This window comes from Macaca nemestrina, chromosome 3, assembly GCF_043159975.1.
Source record: "Macaca nemestrina isolate mMacNem1 chromosome 3, mMacNem.hap1, whole genome shotgun sequence".
In the NCBI taxonomy this organism is placed as follows: domain Eukaryota; kingdom Metazoa; phylum Chordata; class Mammalia; order Primates; family Cercopithecidae; genus Macaca; species Macaca nemestrina.
Window position 1 is genome coordinate 20138846 of NC_092127.1, and position 23510 is coordinate 20162355.

The 23510-nt window shown below is 35.7% G+C and overlaps 1 protein-coding gene across 7 annotated transcripts in view; it reads right to left on the reverse strand.

Annotated features, from left to right (window-relative positions):
- The window catches only part of LOC105466695 (chloride voltage-gated channel 3), a 109453-nt gene that overhangs the window by 54793 nt on the left and 31150 nt on the right, over positions 1-23510 (reverse strand). The window contains exon 1 of one of the 7 annotated variants that reach the window (XM_071092836.1): positions 7675-7950. The exons of 4 other annotated variants lie outside the window; for them this stretch is intronic. In XM_071092836.1, coding sequence (XP_070948937.1) covers positions 7675-7753 — 79 coding nt within the window. In that variant the 5' untranslated portion in view covers positions 7754-7950. Of the gene's footprint in view, positions 1-2151; positions 2222-7674; positions 7951-23510 lie in introns of those variants that run through there. 2 more of the 7 variants (XM_071092838.1, XM_071092839.1) reach the window with 2 other exon arrangements.

Genomic DNA, 23510 nt, shown 5'->3' on the forward strand with positions numbered 1-23510 from the left:
GGAGGTTGCAGTGAGCAGAGGTTGTGCCACTGCACTCCAACCTGGGCAACAGAGTGAGATCCATCTCAAAATGAAAAAAAAGTCTTAAAAATTTGGACAATAAGTTCTTCTAGAACTGTATATTGAGCAAAAATCAATTTTTTTTTTAACAGATAACTTAATTCATTATGCCTGGTACGGACACAGAAACAAATTCTTAAAATGCATGATTCATGAATTTCATAGTTCAGACATTATCAATACTGAAATACTTCCAGCAAGCAGGAAAAATTATTCAACTGATGAACTAAAACTGGCTTGCAACCTTCTTGCAAAAATAACTCTATTAAGAAGATTGTTTTGCCTTATTTTATTTTTTTTCAGAGACAGGGAACTTTATAAAGATCAAGCACACCTATGGAAATATAAATCCATTATTTCTTAATATGTAATCTAAACAAAAAGACTTAAATTTACCTGTAGGAAAATTATTTAAAATTATTCATTATTCTTTTTCCAATTGAGTGACTGGTTAAAAAGAAAAAAAAAAGTATTCATTATTCTTTAAAGAAATATTTTTTCTACTCAGGAGGCTGTGGCAGGAGAATGGCGTGAACCTTGGAGGCCGAGCTTGCAGTGAGGCAAGATCGCGCCACCGCACTCCAGCCTGGGAGACAGGGCAAGACTCCGTCTCAAAAAAAAAGAAATATTTTTTTCTAGTGAGGAAAGAATAGTCTTTTGAATAAATGATGCTGGGACAACTGGCTATTCACATGCAAAACAATGAAATTGTACCCCTCCCTTATACCATATATAAAAATTAACTAAAAATTGATCCTAGATCTAAAGAGCTAAAACTATAAAATACAGGAGTAAATTTTTGTGATCTCGAGTTAGGCAGTGGTTTTTTAGATATGACACGAATGCACAAGAGACAAAAGAAAAAAACAGATAAACTGAACTACATCAGAATTAAAATAATCTTTCCCATGCAGAGGTCACTGTTATCTAGCTCATGTCTAATAATAGCAGTAAGAATAGCTAATTTTAATTGAGTAACTTAATGTGTGCCAGACATTGTTCTCAGGACATTACATATATTAGTTCATATAATACTCATAACAACATGAGACAGGTACTACTATCTCCACTTTATACATTTGGAAAACAAGGTGCTGAGAGTTAAACAGGCCCAAGGTCACACAGCTAGCAAGTAGGAGAACAGGGATTCAAACTCTAGCACTTTGATTCTCAAGTCACTAAAATAATTTCACTGTTGGTTTACATGTATACTTTAAGAAATGTGGACAACCTTCTCTCAGAGTAGGTTAAGAACTATTACGTGATGCCTTCTCCCAAACACATATGTATATGCACTTAGCCTTTGGACAATAAATACAATCTTACTCTTCACCATCACTATCCCTCTTTGCTTTGGTTGCAGTCCACTTTTTCCTATATTATTTAAAATGCTGCAGTAGAAAACTGCAGAAGTGGTGAGCACGGCTTTGCTCCCAGCACTCACATCCTTATGCTTTAGCAGAAGTTTATGATAATAGTGCATCCCCATTCTCACCCTCAGTTGTTCCCGACATCTTATGCCACAGGAAGTGTACCTTTACCTCAGGTGTACTTACAAACAGGTTTTCAAACTATTTTTTAGCTTTTGAAATGTTTTTCCAAAAAAAAGTTGAGATATGTTTCTCACTGACATAGTATATAGATATGTACTTAAATAAAACCAAAGTTTAGTAAACAATGCTTACTCTTATTAGTTGGTATATACTGATATTTTACTTTGTTTTTTTAATCTTTCCTTTTAAAATACTGGTCACAATTCAACTGGTTTCATGATCAACATGTTAAAACTTGAAGTTTGACAAACACTGAACTAGAAAAATATAGGCATTAATAAAATTGTCTGCTTTCCCATAAATACAAATATGATTTTACCCACAAGCTTTCCACATATATTTGCTGAACTGCCCTTTAAAAAAACAAAAAACAAAACAAAACAAAAAACCTTAATTGCTGCACCTCAAACTGAGCTTATTAGTAAATATCACAGCGACACTGGTAGGAGCCTAAGTCTTTTCTCAAAGGGGTTTACCCAAATAATGGTTTTACATGAAAAATAATGCATATAGTTATTTAATAAGAGTTCCTTATTACCTCTGTGATCAATCTCCAAAGATGTGAAATGGTGATCCTTGTCATTTAAGTTCATAATGCAGATTACTGTTACATAAGACACAGACAAAACATATGAACCTTTTAAAAAAAAATTACGGAAGGAAGAAGGTAGGAATCCAAAATACCATGTATTCCTTCACAACCTATTTGCTTCTGTATGTTAAGAGCAGGAAGTCTAGCCCCATATGTTTCTTTTTTCCCTCTCTCTGCGACCGTACTGATAAGAAATGGCCTTCCTGGTAAGGGAGGGGAAAGTAAACGTTATAAGTTGATAGTGGAAGTTCCAGAATGTTAGCAGACTCCAAATCAAAGATTAAAAAGGTAACGGCAAGAGTAGTGCCTCATATTTAGCAGGTGGTCAATTAAATGTCTACTGGGTAAATGAATAGCATAAAAGAAGCATATGCTATTAAAATTTGTTCAGTCATTCAATCATATTTAACTGTCTAAACTGCAAAGACTTGCAAGTTAATGCCAAATCCCAAAGAATTTTTCCAAAGATACACAACCAGGCAGCAGCAATACTAAGCCCATTACTCAATTTACTGTTTTCTTTTCTGTTCTGTTGCCACCTCAAATTAAAAAGCCACATCCTTAGTTAGAGATGATAAGGTGGACATTAAGACATCTGTGTAACTGGAAACAGGTTCCACATTTAATTATTATGCCTGCATATATGATGAGCTGTATAATACATGAATAAAAAGATATATAAAATTTATTAGAGAAATCAGAATAAATCCACTTTATGACCTCATTAAAGTTGCAAAGGGCTACAAAGAAACTAGAAATTAAACATATGTTAATTTAAAAACACGAAACAAAACCTTCAAGTACAATTTAAGCTACCAGTCTCCTGCATAAACACAAAGCAGAAACCTCGACGCTGGGAAAACAGCCAAAATTACAAACTTAATCAATGCGGCAGGAAATCTGTTCACACTTTGAAATCTTGATACAAAGCATTTCTGACAAGCCATGAGATGGCATAAAATTAACCATACTTAAGTGTTAGCTATTTTTAGAAAATCAAGCTAGAGGTAGTAATATGAGCCACATTTTATTGAAGATTTGAAATTCAGATACTGTGGGAAAAGCACATTTAAAAACAGGCTTTGTTTTATACTGCTGTTGTAGAAACAAGGAGTTTTTGACACCAAATAAACAATCTTTAGGTGTTCTTTTAATTTACAGACACTTAGATGGATTAATTTTTTTTTTTTTTTTTTTTTTTTTTTTTTTTTTTTTTGAGACTGAGTCTGGCTCTGTCGCCCAGGCTGGAGTGCAGTGGCCGGATCTCAGCTCACTGCAAGCTCCGCCTCCCGGGTTTACGCCATTCTCCCGCCTCAGCCTCCCGAGTAGCTGGGACCACAGGCGCCCGCCACTTCGCCCGGCTAGTTTTTTGTATTTTTTAGTAGAGATGGGGTTTCACCGTGTTAGGCAGGATGGTCTCGATCTCCTGACCTCGTGATCCGCCCGTCTCGGCCTCCCAAAGTGCTGGGATTACAGGCTTGAGCCACCGCGCCCGGCCGATGGATTAATTTTTTAAGAAGAGGTTTAATTTTCCAGTTGGATAAAGTATTAGGGCCAATAAAAATACAGTAAGTATCTGAATCCTAAAATCATTTTACGAAGAGCCTACAGAATGTCCCTCTGGCAATAAGAACATCATATAACACCTGGATTTTCAAATAATGTGCAAAAAATGATACTTTTCAGAGGGAAGAAAAAGGAACAAACCTCTATTATAATAGAAACCCAAAAAAGCTTTATTTAGATACATTGCTGAGCTAATAATGTCAAGAAATAATTTCAGGGAGAAACTTGAAAAAATAAGATTCCAAACTTCTATTTCAATGGCAAAGCTACACTTTTTGTGGTTAGTCCTGTAGGATCTGCCATTCTTCTAACTTCCACCTTTCTACACCACCCTCTCCAGTGACTCACAACAAAACTGCCTTTGTTGTACCAAAACTAATCCAAGAGCAACATACTAGGCATTTCCTCCTGTCATAGCATTTACTCATTTTATCATATCCACCAGGAATGCCCAAAAGAACTTGAGTTCCCTTGTGTATGTGAGAACAGTCTACTTTGATAACACTTGTCAAAAGGAGACTCATCTCTTCTTCCCAATGTTCTTTGGGACTTTAGCGGAAGAAGAGATTTCTGCATTTCTATCATTCACTAGAAATTTACTAACTTCCTCGGGATTATGTTTGTTTTTCTTATGCCTCTACCAGACTTAAAACATAAGTTACTATGAAGATACGTGTAGTGAGAAGCAGTTTAGCCTCATGATTTGAGTATGAGCCAAATATCTGGATGGAATTCTGACTTTTCCTTAACAATTCCTTACCTCAGTCCTGTCAACTAGAAAATGGGGATTATAACAGTACCTACTTCATAAACTTGTGATGAGGATTTAAATGATTTCATATACATAAAGCACTTAGAACAAGTCAGGCACAGTGGCTTGCACCTGTAATCTCAGCTACTTAGGAGGCCAAGGCAGGAGGGTCACTTGAGCCCAGGAGTTGGAGACCAGCCTGGACAACATAGTGAGACTCTCTCTAAAAAAAAAAAAAAAAAAAAAAAAAATTTGTTTTTTAAATTAGCCAGGCATGGTATTGCATGCCTGCAGTTCCAGGTACCAAGGAGGGTGAGACAGGAGGATCTAAGCCCAGTAGTTCAAGGCTGCAGTTTGCTACAATCACTCCACTGCACTCCAGCCTGGGTGAAAGAGTGATACCTCTCTCTTAAGAAAAAAAAAAAAGAACCCCACTTAGAATAGTATCCAGCTAACAGGAAATTCTAATAAATATTAATTATTATTAATACATTAAATATTTAAATAATTGTTACAGGCCCTCATGGAGTAAATGGAGGCTCAGGCCCAAAAGATCAAATCCATTATAAAGGGTTGGTAGAAGAAAGAAATTTGACCTCCAAAATACTTAAACATCTTGAACAAATCAAGAAGAAAAAGTGTAAAACTAACAGTCCAAATAAGCCAAGCATTTCTTCCTGATAAAAAAGGAAGAGACATTTTGAGAGAGCTTGATTGTTTCTATATAGGAAATATACCCCTAAAGATGGCTATTTCTAAAATGTCATCTTAATTTCTAATCTATCAATAGTACATTAAACTAATTCTATTTTGAATCTACTTATACTTCTAGACTTGACATTATTTACTTAAGTAGGAAGCTTCGCCATTTACCATCTCACCTTGAAAAGTAGTATTAAATTCAATTTGCCCAACAAAGGTAATCCCTGGCTATACCACGCAGGGATTTACTAAACAGATTCATGTTTACTTTAATGATATCCTTCACAATTTTATATTTTATCTGCCTCTTCACTATCAGCCTGAAGATCAATTTTAATCATTATATAGTTTTGTTCTTCCTCACAGGGAAGCTGATTCAGTTTTTTCGATCTGTTAGCTGCCTGTCTCCATCAATTCCATTGTATTGACCCATGGCTACAACGGGTCATAAATTATGGAAAACAAATAACATCTTATGCATAGACACTAGGATACTACAGTATGTTTGAGGTAATACAGTGCAGACATGCAAGCCTAATAACTCACTTATCTCAACTACACATACACAATGTTACTTTCAATAACAATGGCTTATATTAATAGATTAAGTCTCATCAAGGGATAAAGAACCTAATTGAGCTGCCAAGAGTGGGACTGATTTAGATCCGAAGCAAGATTCTTAAAGGATTATTTATGAAAGCATAATAGAAAAAAAAACTTATGTTTTGGTAATATCAGTAACCATGCCTACTCTCACATAAGTTTTGACTTATTTCTTATTATTTTTATATTTTATGCTGAGACAGTCCATAAGTAAGTTCTGTCAAAGACTATTAAGCTTCACAAAAGGAATTTAAATTTCTGAAGCCCAGGTATTCTATCATCATTAACAAACAAATGTTCTAATAGCATGAGGAAAATATAGCCTGTCTTGTTTTACAGTTTAATTACTGATTAGCAAATAATGTGACATTTGAACAGTCACTATTCATTCACCTTGCTTCCTGTTTAAAGAAATCCTTACCAGAAAACTGATAATGAGAACATAGGAAATAGAAGAACTTAAGATCGCAATATTAAGAATAAAAAAAAAAAAAACTCTGGGTGGTGTGATTATAAGAAATTATTTTCTTCTTTATGCTTTTAGATATTTCTTCCAAATGTTCTAACATATACATATATCCATATATTGAAATTTTATTAGGAAGGCAACTCTGTAAGAGAAAGCACAATATATGTAACATGATCCTTACACAGCTTTTCTCAAAATGCAAAAAGCAAGTTTTTACTAACTACAGAATACTACAAGATAAATAATGTTACAACTGTTCAGACCCTAAAATAGTGTCTAGCAAACACAGTGTAACCAATAGACATTTGTTGAATACATTATGTTTAAATTATAGTGGAACTTAATACTAAAAAAAAAGTGTTATCAGAACACAAAGTATATTTTAAATAAAGCAGACTAATTATATTAGAAAAACATTATTACTTCCTTATATACTTACAAATAAAAGTTTGGGTTAAATCATAAGGTGAGTTTATAATATCATGCAGTAATTCAAACTAATGTGGCTCAAAAATGAAGTCACATAAGCTAAGAGATTTTTCTTGAAGTTCAATTTTTTTTCTAGGACAACAAATGTCAACCAGTCTGTTTTTAGAATATGCAATTTAACAAAAATGAAAAAAAGGGCAGTAATTAACATGCAATTAATTTTAAGGAGACTAAGGAAGTGACTGCCAAAAGATTTACAGGCATGCTGGGTGCTCTTCTGCTTTTCACAAACCAATAACTATTATTTTTTTCTGACATTTAGTAAAGTACCCTAAACGTGTTTTATACTATCAAATTTCACAAGATACCTGTGGAAGACAATGTAGTATGTTACTCAGCCAAAATACCTATTAAATAAAAAGTATTAATATAGAAATTATTCATCTCTATTGTCATTTTAAAATGTTCTACTAAAATGTAGGTAAAGCTTTTGCTATAAATTTACTTTGTGGTGTAAAATCTACATGGTAATTGGCAGCAGCTGAAATATAATGGTACATAGTCACCTGATTTCTCTGGGTAAATTAAAGGAAATGTAAGTTTTCTGAAGGAAGAAAAATATTACTTTTTAGGTGCCAACCAACACGACTTTAGTTGGCTGTAAAAGCATATTAATTCATTTTCAGAGTTAGAAAGAAGATTTTCATGCAGAAGATGGAGTCGGAGCCCGACGTGATCTGAAGCAGTACTAATCTGCACAGAGAAAACAATCAGGGATGGCTACATAACCATTCAGAAGGTTGTATTTTCCCCTTACTAACAACCCAGGGCAACTAAACAACGTACAGCAGTATTTAAAGGACAAACGAGAACCAGTTTAAGCTAGAGGACCGCCCAGCCGCATGCAAAACATACCAACAGAGAATTCACAGCAAGGGGATGGTATTACCTCTTTTATGTAATTCCCTCAGGGGAATATTGTCTCCTCCCCCGTCATAAGGCAAATAAGGGTCGGAAGAAGCATCCATAATTAGAATTTTTAAAAAGAAGAAAAAGAAAAAGAAAAGCTTGCTAGCTTAAAAAGAAAGTGGCATTTCTTCCATCCCTGCTGCAGCAAGCAAGGGAGATGCCATGTTTGATGAGGTTAGAACTGTAGTTCGACTCGCTGAAGCGACTGGGTTCTTCCACAGTGGATGATGTCATCAAAGGGAAATTATTGCAGCCTGGTTGCTAGTGGCTACAATCTAGCAAGGCTTAGAGGCGGAACAGCCTTCTTAATCAGGTCCTGCTACGTATGACGATGACTAAGCTCCAAGTATAACACACAAAACTGGTTTGAGAATTTTAAAGCACTCACAATACAGCTTCTGTAGCATCAGTGGTAACGACAGTAAAACAATAGAAACATTATTTCTTTTGGTTTTAAGATAAATATAAAGGGGAAAAAGTAATACAGAGATGTAAAAAGGAAATTCTGAATGCAGACAATGCCCTTTTTCATTTCTAATGTAAAAAAATGACAGCAGCACTCTAGTAAGTTTGTGTGCTTTTACGAGAGAATGTACCAGTTTTATACAGTAATGTCACGTGAGTCATAGCCATAAAAAAACTACAATATGCCAAAGGTTTCTCAAGAAACTTGGTTCTAAGTCTATCAAAAATAAAAAATAGTCTACAATATACAGCAGCCTTTCATTGAGGATTTAAAAACCGAATAACTGAAGAGTTGAATAGTGTTTTATCCCACTCACCAATCTCCTCCAGCAGCTTCTTGTTTCCTTTCTTGAAGGAACTAGCTAGTAAGACATCGTAGCTTTTGAGGAGAAAGAAAACTTATCAACATACTAAGTAACTTTACTATTGTGTGTGCATAAACTATGCAAAAAAGGTTTACTAAGCAGAAGACTTTCCTATCTTTACTAGCTTCCTATTTTTCTTACCTCATAAGGGTTTTGTGTTCTTGAAATAACTTTTAGCAAAATGTGTCTCAACTTTTCTAGAAATTGTTATAAAATTCAGAAATTGTTTAATAGAAATTTTTATGAATTTTAGTTATTTGGGGTCTTTTAAAAAAACTGTATAGGTTAAATCAAGTTTTTGTATTTTAAATCTCAGATAAACAGAGCTTCTTATAAAATCTCACCTGGAATTTGGGAGACAGGGTTCCGGGAAAGGAATATAGACTAGAATTACTGCCACAGGAATATTCTATCTTATCCTGATTCTAGCTATTAAAATTTATGATAGGATAGTAGGTGATTTTTTCTTTATTTTCTGTATTTTTCCAATTTTCTTGGCAATTTTTTCTTCTATGCTCCTTCCTGCACATTGAGTCAATAATTTTTTAAAACAAGGAAAGCTCTGACAAAGGCTAACTGTACTAAATTAGCTCAATGTAAATTTGGGAGTTTGTGGTTCTTTTTTTTGTATGTTCTACCACCATATAATTTTTCTAAATATTTAATTACATGGAGTTGATAAAGGGTTTTGTTTTTATACCATTCATGTTCTTATACGTCTTTACATAAAAAATCAAAATCTATCCACAAGATTTCCCGGTAATTGTAGGCACTCTCTTAACTTGTTTTTCCTGATCTACAACTTGATCATAAAAATGAAAATGATAGCACTCACTGAAGGGTCAAATCCTCCCGGTAAAATAAATATTGACAATGCCTCATATGTAAAAGTTTTGTAGCCATATTTGAATTATTTTGTAAGATAAACAATTGTGTGTATATATAATATATAATCTATATAATTATATCTGTATAGAATTAAGTTTAGAGTAAGACACATCAAGCCCTTAGCAATTGTTATCACTGAGACATAAGGTAGAGAGGTTGGGGGGTACATTCAGTGTTTATATAATTCCACACTGTTTAAACAAATATATTACTTCTGTAATAATAAATTAAAAATATTTAAAACTTCAGAAGTAAACACTTCTCTTGTGATTATGGAGTCCACAGCTGCCACTTTCTTAAAGTAAAAGTATCCGTACACAGGTTAAGTCCAATCACAATTTAGAAAAGCATAAGGTAGACTGGAAGGTGTGACAAAAGAGGACTTTGACACATAAGAGGACTTTGACAGAGATTTTTTATTATCAGATTAACAAACTGAATTACAATCAGGGTGGAGCCCAGGTAGAGAGAGAGCAGAAGACAAATTCAAGAATTCCTAGGCACAGCTCTGGAGCAGGATGGAATTCTAAAGAACCAAAGTCACAAGTAGCACACATGAAGGCATCAAAATTCAAAAGGACAAGTTATTTTTACTTTCTAACGCACCCTCGATTGTAATCTCAATTTGATGTGGAAATCTGGATAAATCACAACCTCTCTGGGATGTCTCTGTATCTACAAACCAGGAAGGCAGAATAGATGACAATAATATTTTAAGAGTCCTACCTTTAAGCCCCTTATAACAGTAATGATTTGAGAAATCTATAATATTAGAAGTAGTTAAATTTTAAAAACAATAAAAATAAATTTTAAACAACTTTTTTGCCTTTAGATTTACCAACTTACAGAAAATACAGGAGCAGAGAAACATGTCAAATTATAGTTCAAAAATGTAATCAGGAAAAAACCAAACTAGGAAACAAATGACCTGTTTTCTTCGACAAATGCAATTTAGTAAGGAAAAAGGTAGAGAGGGAAACCTACAGAATTTTTTTTAAAAGACTTAAAAGATAATAATACAATTTTTTACAATTGGGGAAATGGGAAACACAAGATATTTGATTTTAAGGTGTTATTCATATTTTAAAATAATGACCTTTAAAAGAATCTTAATCTTTTAGAAATACACAATACATATGTATATCTATCTACTTATATAAATGACACAATGTTTCAGATTTATTACAACATAATTGAGGGAGTAGAAATGAAACAAAATTGCTTATGAATTGACAATTATTTAAAGTAAGTGACCAGGATGAAAAGGTACACAATATTCTTCTCCATATGTTTCAATGTTTTAGAATTTATTCCATAATGAAAAGATTTTTTATTTGTATTTATTATTTTAGAGACAGGGTCTCACTCCAACGTCCAGGCTGGAGTACAGTGGCATGATCATAGCTCACTGAAGCTTTGACCTCTTAGCTCAAGCTATCCTCTCGCCTCAGCCTCCCCGATAGCTGGGAATACACACGTGTGTGCCACCATGCCTGGCTAATTTTTTAATTTCTTTTTTTGTAGAGACAGGTCTTACAACTTGTCCAGGCCCACCCAACACTGTCCACTGCACCAAGCCAAAAAGATTTTTAAAAGAATGCTTACAAATAAAATCACTTACATGAGATAAACATTAATTAATAGAAGTAGGTTAAAAACTGTAGTTTGCAATCCATCAATATAGTTGTAATATGGTTTGGATCCGTATCCTCACCCAAATCTCATGTTGAATTGTAATCCCCAATGTTGGAGGCAGGGCCTGGAGGGAGGTGACTGGATCATGGGGTGAAGCCTACATGAAAGGTTTAGCACCATTCCCTTGGTGCTATCTCACTATAAAATACTCCTGAGATCTGGTTCTTTAAAAGGGTGTAGCCCCTCCCTCACTGCCCTCCTTGCTCCTGCTCTGGCCATGTAAGAGATGCTAGCTTCTCCTTCACCTTCTGTCATGAATGTAAGTTTCCGGAGACCTCCCCAGAAGACACTATGCTTTCTGTACAGCGTGCAGAACTGTGAGCCAATTAAATCTCTTTTCTTTATAAATTACCCAGTCTCCAGTACTTCTTTATAGCATCATGAGAAGGGACTAATACAGGCTGCTTTAAGTTTACATTTGGACACACTTATGTGGCACTAAACCTTAACTTGCATTGTCAGTCATTCTCCCTATCAAAATGCATCAGAGAGAAAAAAAAAAAGATATAGCAAAGCTTTCCCGGGGGGACAATCAATAAACTACACAATTAGTTGTAAAGTTACTGAAGCCTTAAAGAAAGAAGAGGTGGAAATTCTTAAAACTGACAAGCCAGAAAATAAACTGAAAAAAAAAATGGTTTTATAATATTCATACCTCATAAATATAAGAAGTTTTAGTTTCCAATATAGCTATCTGGTTACCCAAATAACATATCACAGGAATAAAAATATGAAGAGTTTGCTTTCACAGATATCACACAATTGGACCAGGCATGGTGGCTCATGCCTGTAATCCAAGCACTCTGGAGGCTGAGGCAGGAGGCTCACTTGAAGCCAGGAGTTCAAGACCAGACTCGGCAACATAGGGAGATTCCCGTCTCTACAAAAAATTTTTAAAAATTAGCTGGACATAGTGGCACATGCCTGCGGTCCCAGCTACTCAGGAGGCTAAAGTGGGAGGATCACTTGGGTCCTGAAGGTCAAGGCTGCAGTGAGTCATGATTGCACTACTGCACTAAAGCCTGGGCAATACAGCAAGACCCCATCTTAGAAACAAAAACAAAAAATATCAAACAATGATCAATTTTTCAAAATGAGAACCAAAAACAGCAAACATGTTTTAATGCCTAAACAAGTCCTTTTGAAGGAATTTCTCAAATATAATCAGGCATGAACATAAGCTAATACAAAGACTAAGCAAAAAAAGATTTTAAGAGTTTAAATTTTAGAAATATTTAAATCCAAATATGCCACTATTTACATTAAGTGTAACCAAACTAAATGTTCCAATTAGAAAACAAATGCTACCTAATTGGATTTGAAAGTTCAACTATATAGTTACAAGAGTTTCAACAAAACACACAGATGCAGAAAGACTGAAAGTAAAGAGGATAAAAACAGTATAGTATGCAAACTCTAATCCAAAGAATATTGGGAGTTATATTAATATCAAAGTAGATTGTAAGATAAAAAAACTATAATTAGAAATAGAGTTATTTAAAAAATAAGAGTGGTTCAATTCACCAGGAAGATATAACCTAATAACCTAAGATCAAAGTATATAAAGCAAAGTTGACAGAATGACAAGAAGCAGTAGATAAATGTGCAAACAGAGTGAAAATTTTTTAACACATCACTTATCAAATACTTAACAGAAACAAACAAGGAGAATAAGCAGTAAAGAAACAGATTATTTTAACAGATTAACAAACTACCTAATGAACATGGAGAGAACACCATAACCAAAAACTTCACATTATGTACTATTATGGCATACATGGAACATTTACAAAAGTTGACTTTTTTTCTGGGCCACAATGCAAGTTGCAAAAAATTTCAGCACCCTGAAATTACATAATGCATATTCTTGGACCGCAATAATGTTATAAATAATTAAAAACAGCCAGAAATTCCTCACATGTTGGAAATTATAAACTGCACTTCTAAATAACCTATAGCCCAAAGTAGACATCATTATAAAAGTTAAAAATTATTTTTAAATAGTGGTAATAAAAAAGGCATATGGCATAGAATTAAAACAGTATCTGAAAAAAAATTTACAGCTTTAAATGCACTTAAAGGAAAAGGCAGCTTAACTGAGGAGCTAACTATCCGGTTCAAGAAATTAGAAAAAAAAAAAAAACATCAAAATAAACTCAAAGAAAGTAGAAGGAAATAAGATCAGAAACTAATGAAACAGAAAAGAAATACATAATAGAAAAGAACACCAAAGGCAAACCAATTCATTGGAAAAACTAATGACTGATAAATCTACAGTGACACAGATTGCAGGGGAGGGCAAGGGGAGAGAAAGAAGAACAGAGAGGGGAAGAAGGGAAAGGAGGAGGGAAGGGAAGGAGGGAGTAGGAGAAAGGAAAGGAGACGGAGAAGAAGAATTGGGAAAAAGAGAAGAAAAAGACACATAACCATCATTAGGATGAAAAACCAATAGTACAAAATGGGGAGTCTAGAAATAGACCCTCCTATATATAATGAGCCCTTCATATACATCAGAGGTGGCACTGTACAAGAGTGGGTAAAAAACTGTTTTCTAGTAATTGGTGCTGGGACAACTGGCTATCTGATATGGTTTGGTTGTTCTGTCCCCTCCAAATCTCATGTTGAAATGTGATTTCCAATGTTAGAAGTGGGCTCAGTGGGAGGTGTTTGGGTCATGGAGGTGGACCCTTCATGAAAGGCTTGGTGCCCTCACCATGGTAATGAGTGAGCTCTTGCTCTGTTAGTGAGTTCACAACAAAGTTGGTTGTTTAAAGGAGCCTGGCATCTCTCTCATGCTACCCCTCTCACCATGTGACACGCCTGCTTCCACTTCAGCTTCTATCACGATCGGAAGCTTCCTGAGGCCCTCACCAGAAGCAAATGCCAGCACTATGCTTCCTATACAGCCTTCACGACCTCTTTTCTTTCCCTTTTTTTTTTTTTTTTGAGATGGAGTCTAACTCTGTCACCCAGCCTGGAGTGCAGTGGCATGATCTGGGCTCACTGCAACCTCCCCCCCTCCGCGTTCAAGCAATTCTCCTGCCGCAGCCTCCTGAGTAGCTGGGATTACAGGCACCCACCACCATGCCTGACTAATTTTTTGTATTTTTAGTAGAGACGGGGTTTCATCATGTTGGCCAGGGTGGTTTCGAAGTCTTGACCTCAAGTGATTCACCCACTTGGGCCTCCCAAAGTGCAGGGATTACAGGCTTGAGCCACAGGGCCCAGCCAACCTCTTTTCTTTATAAATTGTCCGGCCTCAAGCATTCCTTTACAGCAATGCAAAACAGACTAACACACTATCTATATGGAAAAAAAAATGAATACACTCTAACACATAAACACACACATATAGAAATCACTCGGATGACTACAGAACTAAATGTAAAAGGCAAAGCTCTTACAAAATAATATAGAAAAATGTCTTCATAACATCAGGATAGGGACGTTTTTTAAAATTAAGACACAAAAAGCCTTGGCCCATAAAGCAAAAGATTAACACACAGGACCACATTACAACTAAGGATATCTGTTCATGTCCATTAGAAGAGTGAAATGCACTCCATAGACGATATCTGTAACACATTTGCCCAACAAAAAGTTTGTGTCTAGAAAATAAAGAACTTCTACAAATCTGTAAGATAGATACTCCAAAAAAAAATGAGCAAATGACCCGAATCAGTACTTTGAAAAGGATTTCCAAATAGACATGAAAAGATGCTAAATCTCTTCGACTACAAAGAAAATGTAAATTAAAACCATAATCAAAATCCATACATAGTAAAACCATAATCAAAATCCATACATAGCACACTGACAAAATTAAAAGTGTGACAATATCAAGGGTTAGTGAATGTGAAGCAATGGAAGCTCACATACATTCTTGGTCTGAATGTATACTGAAACACTACTATGGAAAACAGGACCTATGACCCAACAAGTTCACATCCAGGACAAATAAAATTTGTGCCCCTAAGGACCTAAGTACCACACAAGTACATGCACAATATTCAAAGTAGCATTGTTAGTAACCACCAAAACCTGTTAGGAGCTTAAAGATTCATCAAAAGTAAAATTAATAGGCAAACTGTAGTAAATTCATTTTTTAAAAATGATATATAATAGTTTAGAGCAACCACACAGCTACTACCTGCAACAACATGCATGATTCTTGAAACCCACATTGTGTGAAACCAAGAAACAAAGGCACATATACTATATGATTCCATTTTCTTAACTTTCAAAAACAGGCAATGCTAAATTATATACTTCTTTTCTCAACACACCATTTCTGGCTTGAATAAATTATATTCTTAAGGATGCATACTTAAGCGAGCAAACCATAAAGTAAAGCAATAAACTGATTAGACAAAGAGAAAATAGTATTTACCTTCAGAGGGAAAGGAAAGGTTGTGATTAGGAACATACGCAGGAGGCTTCTGGAATATGGTTAGGCTTTATTTTCTTAACCTGGGTGGGCTACAAAGATGCTTGCTTTGTAATAACTCATTAAACTACACAATTATGTTTTATGCATTTTCTGATGTGTTATGTCACAATTCAAAAGTCTTTAAGTTAAAAACGTACCCTAAGTATCTCTAATTCTATTAATATCTAATGTGGATTTCTTCTTTTTTTCCCCTACCTAAACCTTTCTAGTTTAATCTTATTTACAGTCTCAATCAGTTGTAGGTAACAAATTTCGTAAGCATCTAAACTGACTTTAATGTGTTCTAAGGTGCTGCTTTTTCCAAGGAATTTCCTCTGTATTTCAGAACTGTGTAAAATAGGTCCATAGACTTCCTATGATTTTATGTATAATCAATCCTCTGTATCCAGGGGTTCCACATCTGTGGTTTCCACATATGCGGATTCAACCAACTATGGCTTGAAAATATTTGGGAAAAAAATGGATGGTTGTTCTGTACTGAACATAAACAGGCTTCTTTTTCTTGTCATGATTCCCCGAGCAATACAGCAGCACAACTATTTACACAACATTTATATTTTATCAGGTATTATAAGTAATCTACAGACAATTTAAAGCATATAAGAGAATGTGTGTAGGTGATATGTAAACACTATGTCATTTTATATAGGGGACTTGAAAATCCATGCATTTGGTACCTAAGGGGCTCCTGGAGCCAAACTCTCACAAATACCGAGAAATGACTGTATTTACTTCGGCTTATGATTTTACAGGCTTAGCACATAACTCCTTCAGCCCTTTTCAACTGAAATTCTTAACCAGAACCACAATACAAAACATGAAACTTGAAAATTTTCTCAATTCTCCCAAGGACAATTCGTAGGTAATATTCTACATGCACAGAAGAAAAGTTAATTTGTCCCATCATGACATTAGGGTGAGAAAGGTAGAGTGAAGAGGTAGTCCTTTTAGGTAACTTTCTTTGAAAGTTTTTTAAGAAGAAAAGTGCAATGACAATAATTAAGGTGGTAACTGCAGTATAAACCATCAGTTTCTGTATATTATAAAATTAAGCTCACTTCTTTCCAATGACCTTTGTGATAACTATCCAGTACTTGATTGACTTTCCACTGGCATCTTAGGCTAATTTTATCAAGGCACCAGTTTATTATTAATACCAACTACTTTTCTAGTTCATTAGTAACATCCTGAATTACAGCATTTCATAAACTTAGTATGAGTTTGTCTTCCCTAAATGCATTACCTAACTCTTAAATAAATACACAAATTTGGGCAGTCTCCTACTCCCTCATATAAGTATAATAGGTTAACTAGGTTGCTCTGGCTGAAGCAGTTTGGAGACACAGGTGTAGAATGTTTACAAAGTAGTTGGCAACAGAAGGTGAAGTGTCAAATGTATTAAGAACATGACCCTGCTTAGAATAAATAACAGATGAACTTTAAAATTATTTGTTTATTTCTAAAAATAATTTTGAGTAGAGCATTTAAAAGAGCTTTCACCTTTTCCCAACAGACATTAAATGGTAGCAGTGTTTGTTAACTTCATTTAAGAATTTCTTATAAAAACTCTACCAAAGATTTGCAATGTAACCATTCTATACTTTCTAAACTGGCTTAAGAATATATGTTGTCAAATTTGACTTTAGTGTCAAATGTCTCACTCATTAGAATACTACCAATGTTACTGGAAAATGCCAGATAAAACAATAAAACTAAAATCAACTTGTCATCTACTGAAGACAATAAGCGCAAATATAACCTTTGAAACTGTAGCGAAGCCAAATTCTTCTGAGAATACTTTTCTTGGAGCTATACCACAACTTTATAATGTTGGAAATTTTTCTGTGCTTATAAATCTACATACGAGAATACCATGTTTCCTAAAACACCTTTCTTGGATTTATTAATGTTTTCTACGAGCAGTTAATATCAAAGAGCTTCATTATTCTTATTCACAGAAAGAACCAACGCCAACTGTTTTATCAGCACTCAGACTTTACCTTTAGCAACAATTCCACCACTCATTGTTTTTTTTGTTTGTTTGTTTGATTGATAGGGTCGCACTCTGTCACCCAGGCTGGATGGAGTCCAGTGGCATGATCATGGCTCACTGCAGCCTTGACTTCCCAGACTCCAGTAACTGTCACGTCGCAGCCTCCCAAGTAGCTGGGACTACAGCCGGGCACCACCATGCTCCAGCTAATTATTGTATTTTTTGTAGAGACAAGGCCTTGCCATGTTGCCCAGACCAGTCTCAAGCTCTTGGGCTCAAGCAATCTGCCCGCTTCGGCCTCCCAAAGTGCTGGGATTACAGGCATGAGCCACCGCGCCCAGCCTTCCACCACTAATTTTCAAAACATCATATTCACTACACATTAACAGATGTTTTATTTCTGTGAACTGAAAATACATTTGTGTATCTGATTATGATGCAACCATTAAAAATGATTTAAAATAAGCTCTTGCACCATAAGGCAGTGTTTCATATATTAAAAATCTTCTGCCTTATAAATGGCACTACCAACTGCATGTGCTAGAAATGCAGAACATTTGTCCTTATACTCCCTCATTCTACATCAAAACAATCAGTATAGCTGGCTGATTTTACTCCTAAATCTATTTTGAATCTCTCTACTCTCTATCACTACCTATAGCCCTAGACACTATAATTTCTTTTCTGAACTATGATATTTACCTCCACACACTCACCACCTAACAATCCATTTGCCCACATGGCCTCTGAATGATCTTTTAAAATTACAAAGATCTTATGACTCCCTTGATTCAAAAATCTTCAGTGGTTTCCCACCACTCTTGGGGAAAAGTGCCAAAAACTTTACATGTATTATTTAGACCTTGCTTAACTACCTCTTCAGCCTCAGTCCCTCCCTTTCTAGTTATCATTCTCTACACTCCAACCATTTTACCTCTAACGCTCCAAGCTCCTTCCCTCTGCCTGCAACTGCACCTGTACAAGCTCCTAGCACCTCCAATGCCCTGCTTCCTTCTTTCACATGCCTAACTTGCATTCATTTTTCAGTCATCATCTTAAATAATATATATTCAATTTTGATTTCCCCACATGTTCTCAGAGTCATCCTTTTTTTTTTTAAGATATTCTCATTTTATCACCCAGGCTGGAATGCAGTGGCACCATCTCAGCTTATTGCAACCTCTGCCTCCTGGATTCAAGCGATTCTTGTGCCTCAGCCTCCCGAGTAACTGGGATTACAGGCGTGTACCACCACACCTGGCTAGTTCTTGTATTTTTAGTAGAGACAGGGTTTAGCCATGTTGCCTGGGCTGGTCTCAAACTCCTGGCTTCAAGTGATCCATCTGCCTCGGCCTCTCAAAGTGCTGGGATTATAGACATGAGCCACTGTGCCTGGCTGACATTCATACTTCTTTACAGCCCTTACCATATCACAGTTGTACCTTTTATTGTGAGATTGTTTAATAGTACTCTCTATCACTAGAGTATAAGCTCCATAAGAGAAGGAGACATCATTCTTCTTCACTGCTCTATCCTTAGCACCTACCAAGATGTCTGGTCCACAAAGGAGTCTAATAATTATTTGCTGAATGAAATACACATAGAATTCAGTCTAGAAAAAAACATATTCCAATAATCAGTTATCTCTGGGTGGTAGGATTACAGGTAGTTTACATTTTCTACCTTATGTTTTTCATCATTTATATTTTCTACAATAAGCACATTTTGCTTTTATTACTTAAAAGTTAACTCTTTCCAACCCATTTTTAAAAATAAACTTCATTTTGGAATAATTTTAGATTTACAAAAGTTGCAAAGACAGTACAGAGATGTCCCAAAATACCTCTCATTCATAGTTTCCCCAATTGTTAACATATTACATTTCCATGATACATTTGTCAAAACTAAGAAACTGACATTTGTATATTATTATTAAGTAAACTCCAGACTTTACATAGATTTCAGCACCTTTTCCATGAGTGTCCTCTTTCTATTCCAGGTCCCAATACAGGATCCACACTGCATTTAGCTATCTTGTCTCCCTAAACTCCTTTGGTCTTAGTTTTTCAGTCTTTCCTAGTTTTCGTGATTTTGACTAGTCAGGCATCCTGTAAAATGTCATCCAGTCTAAGCTCATCAGTTGCTTTTCTTGTGATTAGACTAGGATTATGGGTCTTTGGAAAGACTATCACAAAGGTGACATGCTCTTCTTGTCACATATCAAGTGTACATGGTATCTATGATATATCACTGGTGATATTAATGTTCACTATTTGGCTAAGATAGTGTTTTCCAGGTTTTTCCCTACTCTATTCTTTGGAAGTAAGTCAATAAGTCTAGCCCACCCTCAAGGGAGGTAGGAATTAAGCTTCTCCTCCATAGAATGGAATGGGTACATAAATTATTTGATGGGAGATTTGTCTCTTTTACCTCATATTTATTCAATCCTTTATATCAACTTATATCCTTTATATCATATATATAGGATTATTTTATACTTTGAGTTATAATTCACGCTACATTATTTTTGTTGCTCAAATTATTCCAGCTTTGACACTTGGGAGCTTTTTCAGGTAACTTCCTGTGTTCCTTTGATGTGCCCCCATTCTTTTGTTTTATGAGTACTTCTTCACTCCTGGTACTACAAGACACTCTGGCCACATTTTATATTTCTACTCTCTCAGTCCTAGACTCTGCCATTCCTCCTAGGCAATCCAAGTCATTACTAAGATCTAAAGTTAACCATTCAAGATTTTTTTTTTTTAATTGAGATGGGGTCTTGCTCCGTCACCCAGGCTGGAGTGCAGTGGCAGATCTCGGCTAACCTTGACCTCCCCAGGCTCAAGTGATCTTCCCATCTCAGCCTCCTGCATATTGAGGACTACAGGCAAGCACCACTACATCCAGCTAATTTTTCTATTTTTTTGTAGAGACAGGGTTTCGCCATATTGCCCAGGCTGGTCTCGAATTCCTGGGATCAAGAGATACACCCACCTTAGCCTCCCAAAGTGTTGGCATTACAAGTGTGAGTCACCACATCCAGCCAACCATATAAGATTTTTATGAACCTGGGATAATCTATATGAATGTCATGATGTAGGTGATCTGTTTGATAGCTGCAGAAAGTATAGTAAGTTTAAACTTCGGGCACCCAGGCCAAAATTATCATAAAGGACTCTCATTTTTAATATCATTTAATAACATCATTTCTTCTACCATATTCTTTTATTTTGTTTCCAAAACTAATCTGAGTCAAGTAGGTAGAATTGGTATGTTTCCCTTCATTTTTTAGATGAGAAAATCTAAAAGGGTGTGATAATACTGACTAATGTCAGGCAGGTAGCCATTTTCCTCTGTGGTTTTCTCCTGGCTTTCTATTCTATCCCCATTTCCTTCTGGATTGCACTACCATTTTGGTGGACCCTTATGCAATACAGTTTAACAATACAGATAAGTGGCTTATATCCTGCTACTCTACTGAATAACCCACCAGTTTAGTGTCCAGCTAACCCAAAACTTTATATAACTGTATTAGTTTAATAATTAAAAAGGTCTGGGTGCTGTGGCTCACGTCTGTAATCCCAGCATGTTGGGAGGCCGAGGGGCACAGATCACTTGAGGTCAAGAATTTGAGACCAGCCTGGCCAACATAGCTAAACCCATCTCTACTGAAAAAAAAAAAAGTATAAAAAATTAGCTGGGCACAGTGGCACATGCCTGTAGTCCTAGCTACTCGGGAGGCTGAGGCATGAGAATCACTTCAACACTCCAACTGGGAGGCGGAGGTTGTAGTGAGCCAAAGTATCACCAGGGCACTCTAGCCTAAACAACAGAGCGAGACTCTGTCTCAAAAATAATAATTAAAAAGGAAAAAAGACTCCTAAAAGGTATAAAATATGAGCAGCAAATATGTTAAATAGATGACTTTTACAAAGAAGTAAACTCTTAACGAGCTCCTACCCTATGCATGCCAATGTATTAGACATTTGTAAGAAGGAAGGATAAAACAAACAGTATATATGGCTTCCCATTATATATGAATATCCCTTTCCCACAAAATTTGGAAATAGAAAAAAATAAGAATGCTCATCAAGAGTTGAACTATGTAATCAAAACGTAATGGATCAGCTCTAAACAGAACTATGTACATAGGAAAATAAATTACAAACTAACAGAAATTACTAGGATAATTTTACTGAAAAAAAAAGTGTTGCTCAATTTAGGAGGAGGGCAGGCTATAAACAAGTAAGACAAATACAGATAAAGTCAAGAATGCAAGCACAATAGAAGCAACACCCAGTTTACTACATACAAGGGGCCCTTAACTTTAACTGAGGAGTAAGGTAAGGCTTACTAAAGGGACTGAGGGCTAATTTAAGAAGCAAAGTACAAGTAGTACTTTAGTACTACTTGGTACTGGAATACTATTAGTATCCTAGACAAAGGACCATGTATAAAGACCTGGAAAAATGACAGCCAGGCACAAGCTCAAAACTAACATTTGGGCAATAGTACAACAGAAGGCCCAATTACCATATAGACAAAATATTTAGTTACACATCAAGTTTAAACTGTTAATATGTTCTATCCTATATACAATATACCTCAGAATGACCTGGAAGTTTAAATTCAGTTTTATAATTCGGCAGCCAAATTGCTGACAATTTGGAAAATACTAAAAATATAAAGAATTATAAATCTCCAAATTCCATCATGAAGAAAAAGTAACATTATTTTGGTGTATTTTCCTCCAATGTTTTTTCTGTGTGTGTATATAATATTGAAGAGAATTGGGAAATCATATATGCAGATTTTACCCTTTTTATATAAACACTTCACTCTTAAAGTTTTTAATACAATATAACAAGTCACCTTATTCATGTACCCAGTGTGCATTTGGCAGCCAGCTTATGTTAGAATTCTCAAAGTGTGGTCAAGTATGGTCGAGAGACTCCAAAAATCTTTCTCAGGGGTCCATGAGGTTAAAAACACCACTTTCAATAATACTAAGCTATCCCTGTCAGTTTCCTACACACTGCCATAAACTTAGTTGCTTAAAACAACACAAATTTACTTTCTTATAGTTCTGGAGACCAGAAGTCTAAGATCAAGGTGTCAGCAGGGCAGTGTTCCTTTTGGAGGCTTCAGGGGAGAATCTGTTTCCTTGCCTTTTCTAGCTTCCAAAGGCCACTTTCATTCCTTGGATTATTCTCACATAACCTTCACAGAAAATTTCTCACGCCTTTTTCTCACTTCACTTCTTGTTTCCATTACCATGTCTGCTACCACTGACTCTGATCCTCCTGCCTCCCTCTTTTAAGGACCCTTGTGATTACATCAGAGATACCCAGATAATCCAGGATAATCACTCCATCTCTAGATATTTAATCACAAAGTCCATTTTATCATGTAAGGTAACATATTTACAGGCTTTAGGAATTCGGGTGTGGGGAAGGCCATTATTAAGCAGACCATAACATTATTTGTCTTGTTCATTGTATTGGCCTTTCATTTATAGTACAAAAGCAATAGTGAGGAAGACAGCCTGATATCTACCATAAATTAAAACAAACAGTGGCACCAAAATTTACTAGAAGGTGTTGTATTGGGCAGGCATGGTGGCTCACACCTGTAATCCCAACACTTTGGGAGGCTGAAGCAGGCAGATCACTTGAGATCAGGAGTTCAAGACTAGCCTGGCCAACATGGTGAAGCCCCATTTCTACTAAAAAGACAAAAATTAGCCAGGCGTGGTGGTGCACACCTGTAATCCCAGCTACTCGGGAGGCCAAGCATGAGAATTGCTTGAACCAGGGAGGCGGAGGTTGCAGTGAGCCAAGATCATGCCACTGCACTCCGCCTGGGCAACAGAGCCAGACTCCGTCTCAAAAAAAAAAGAAAAAAAAGCAGTTGTTATATTTTTCACCACCATTAATTTGCAGAAAACAAAAGCCTGTTTC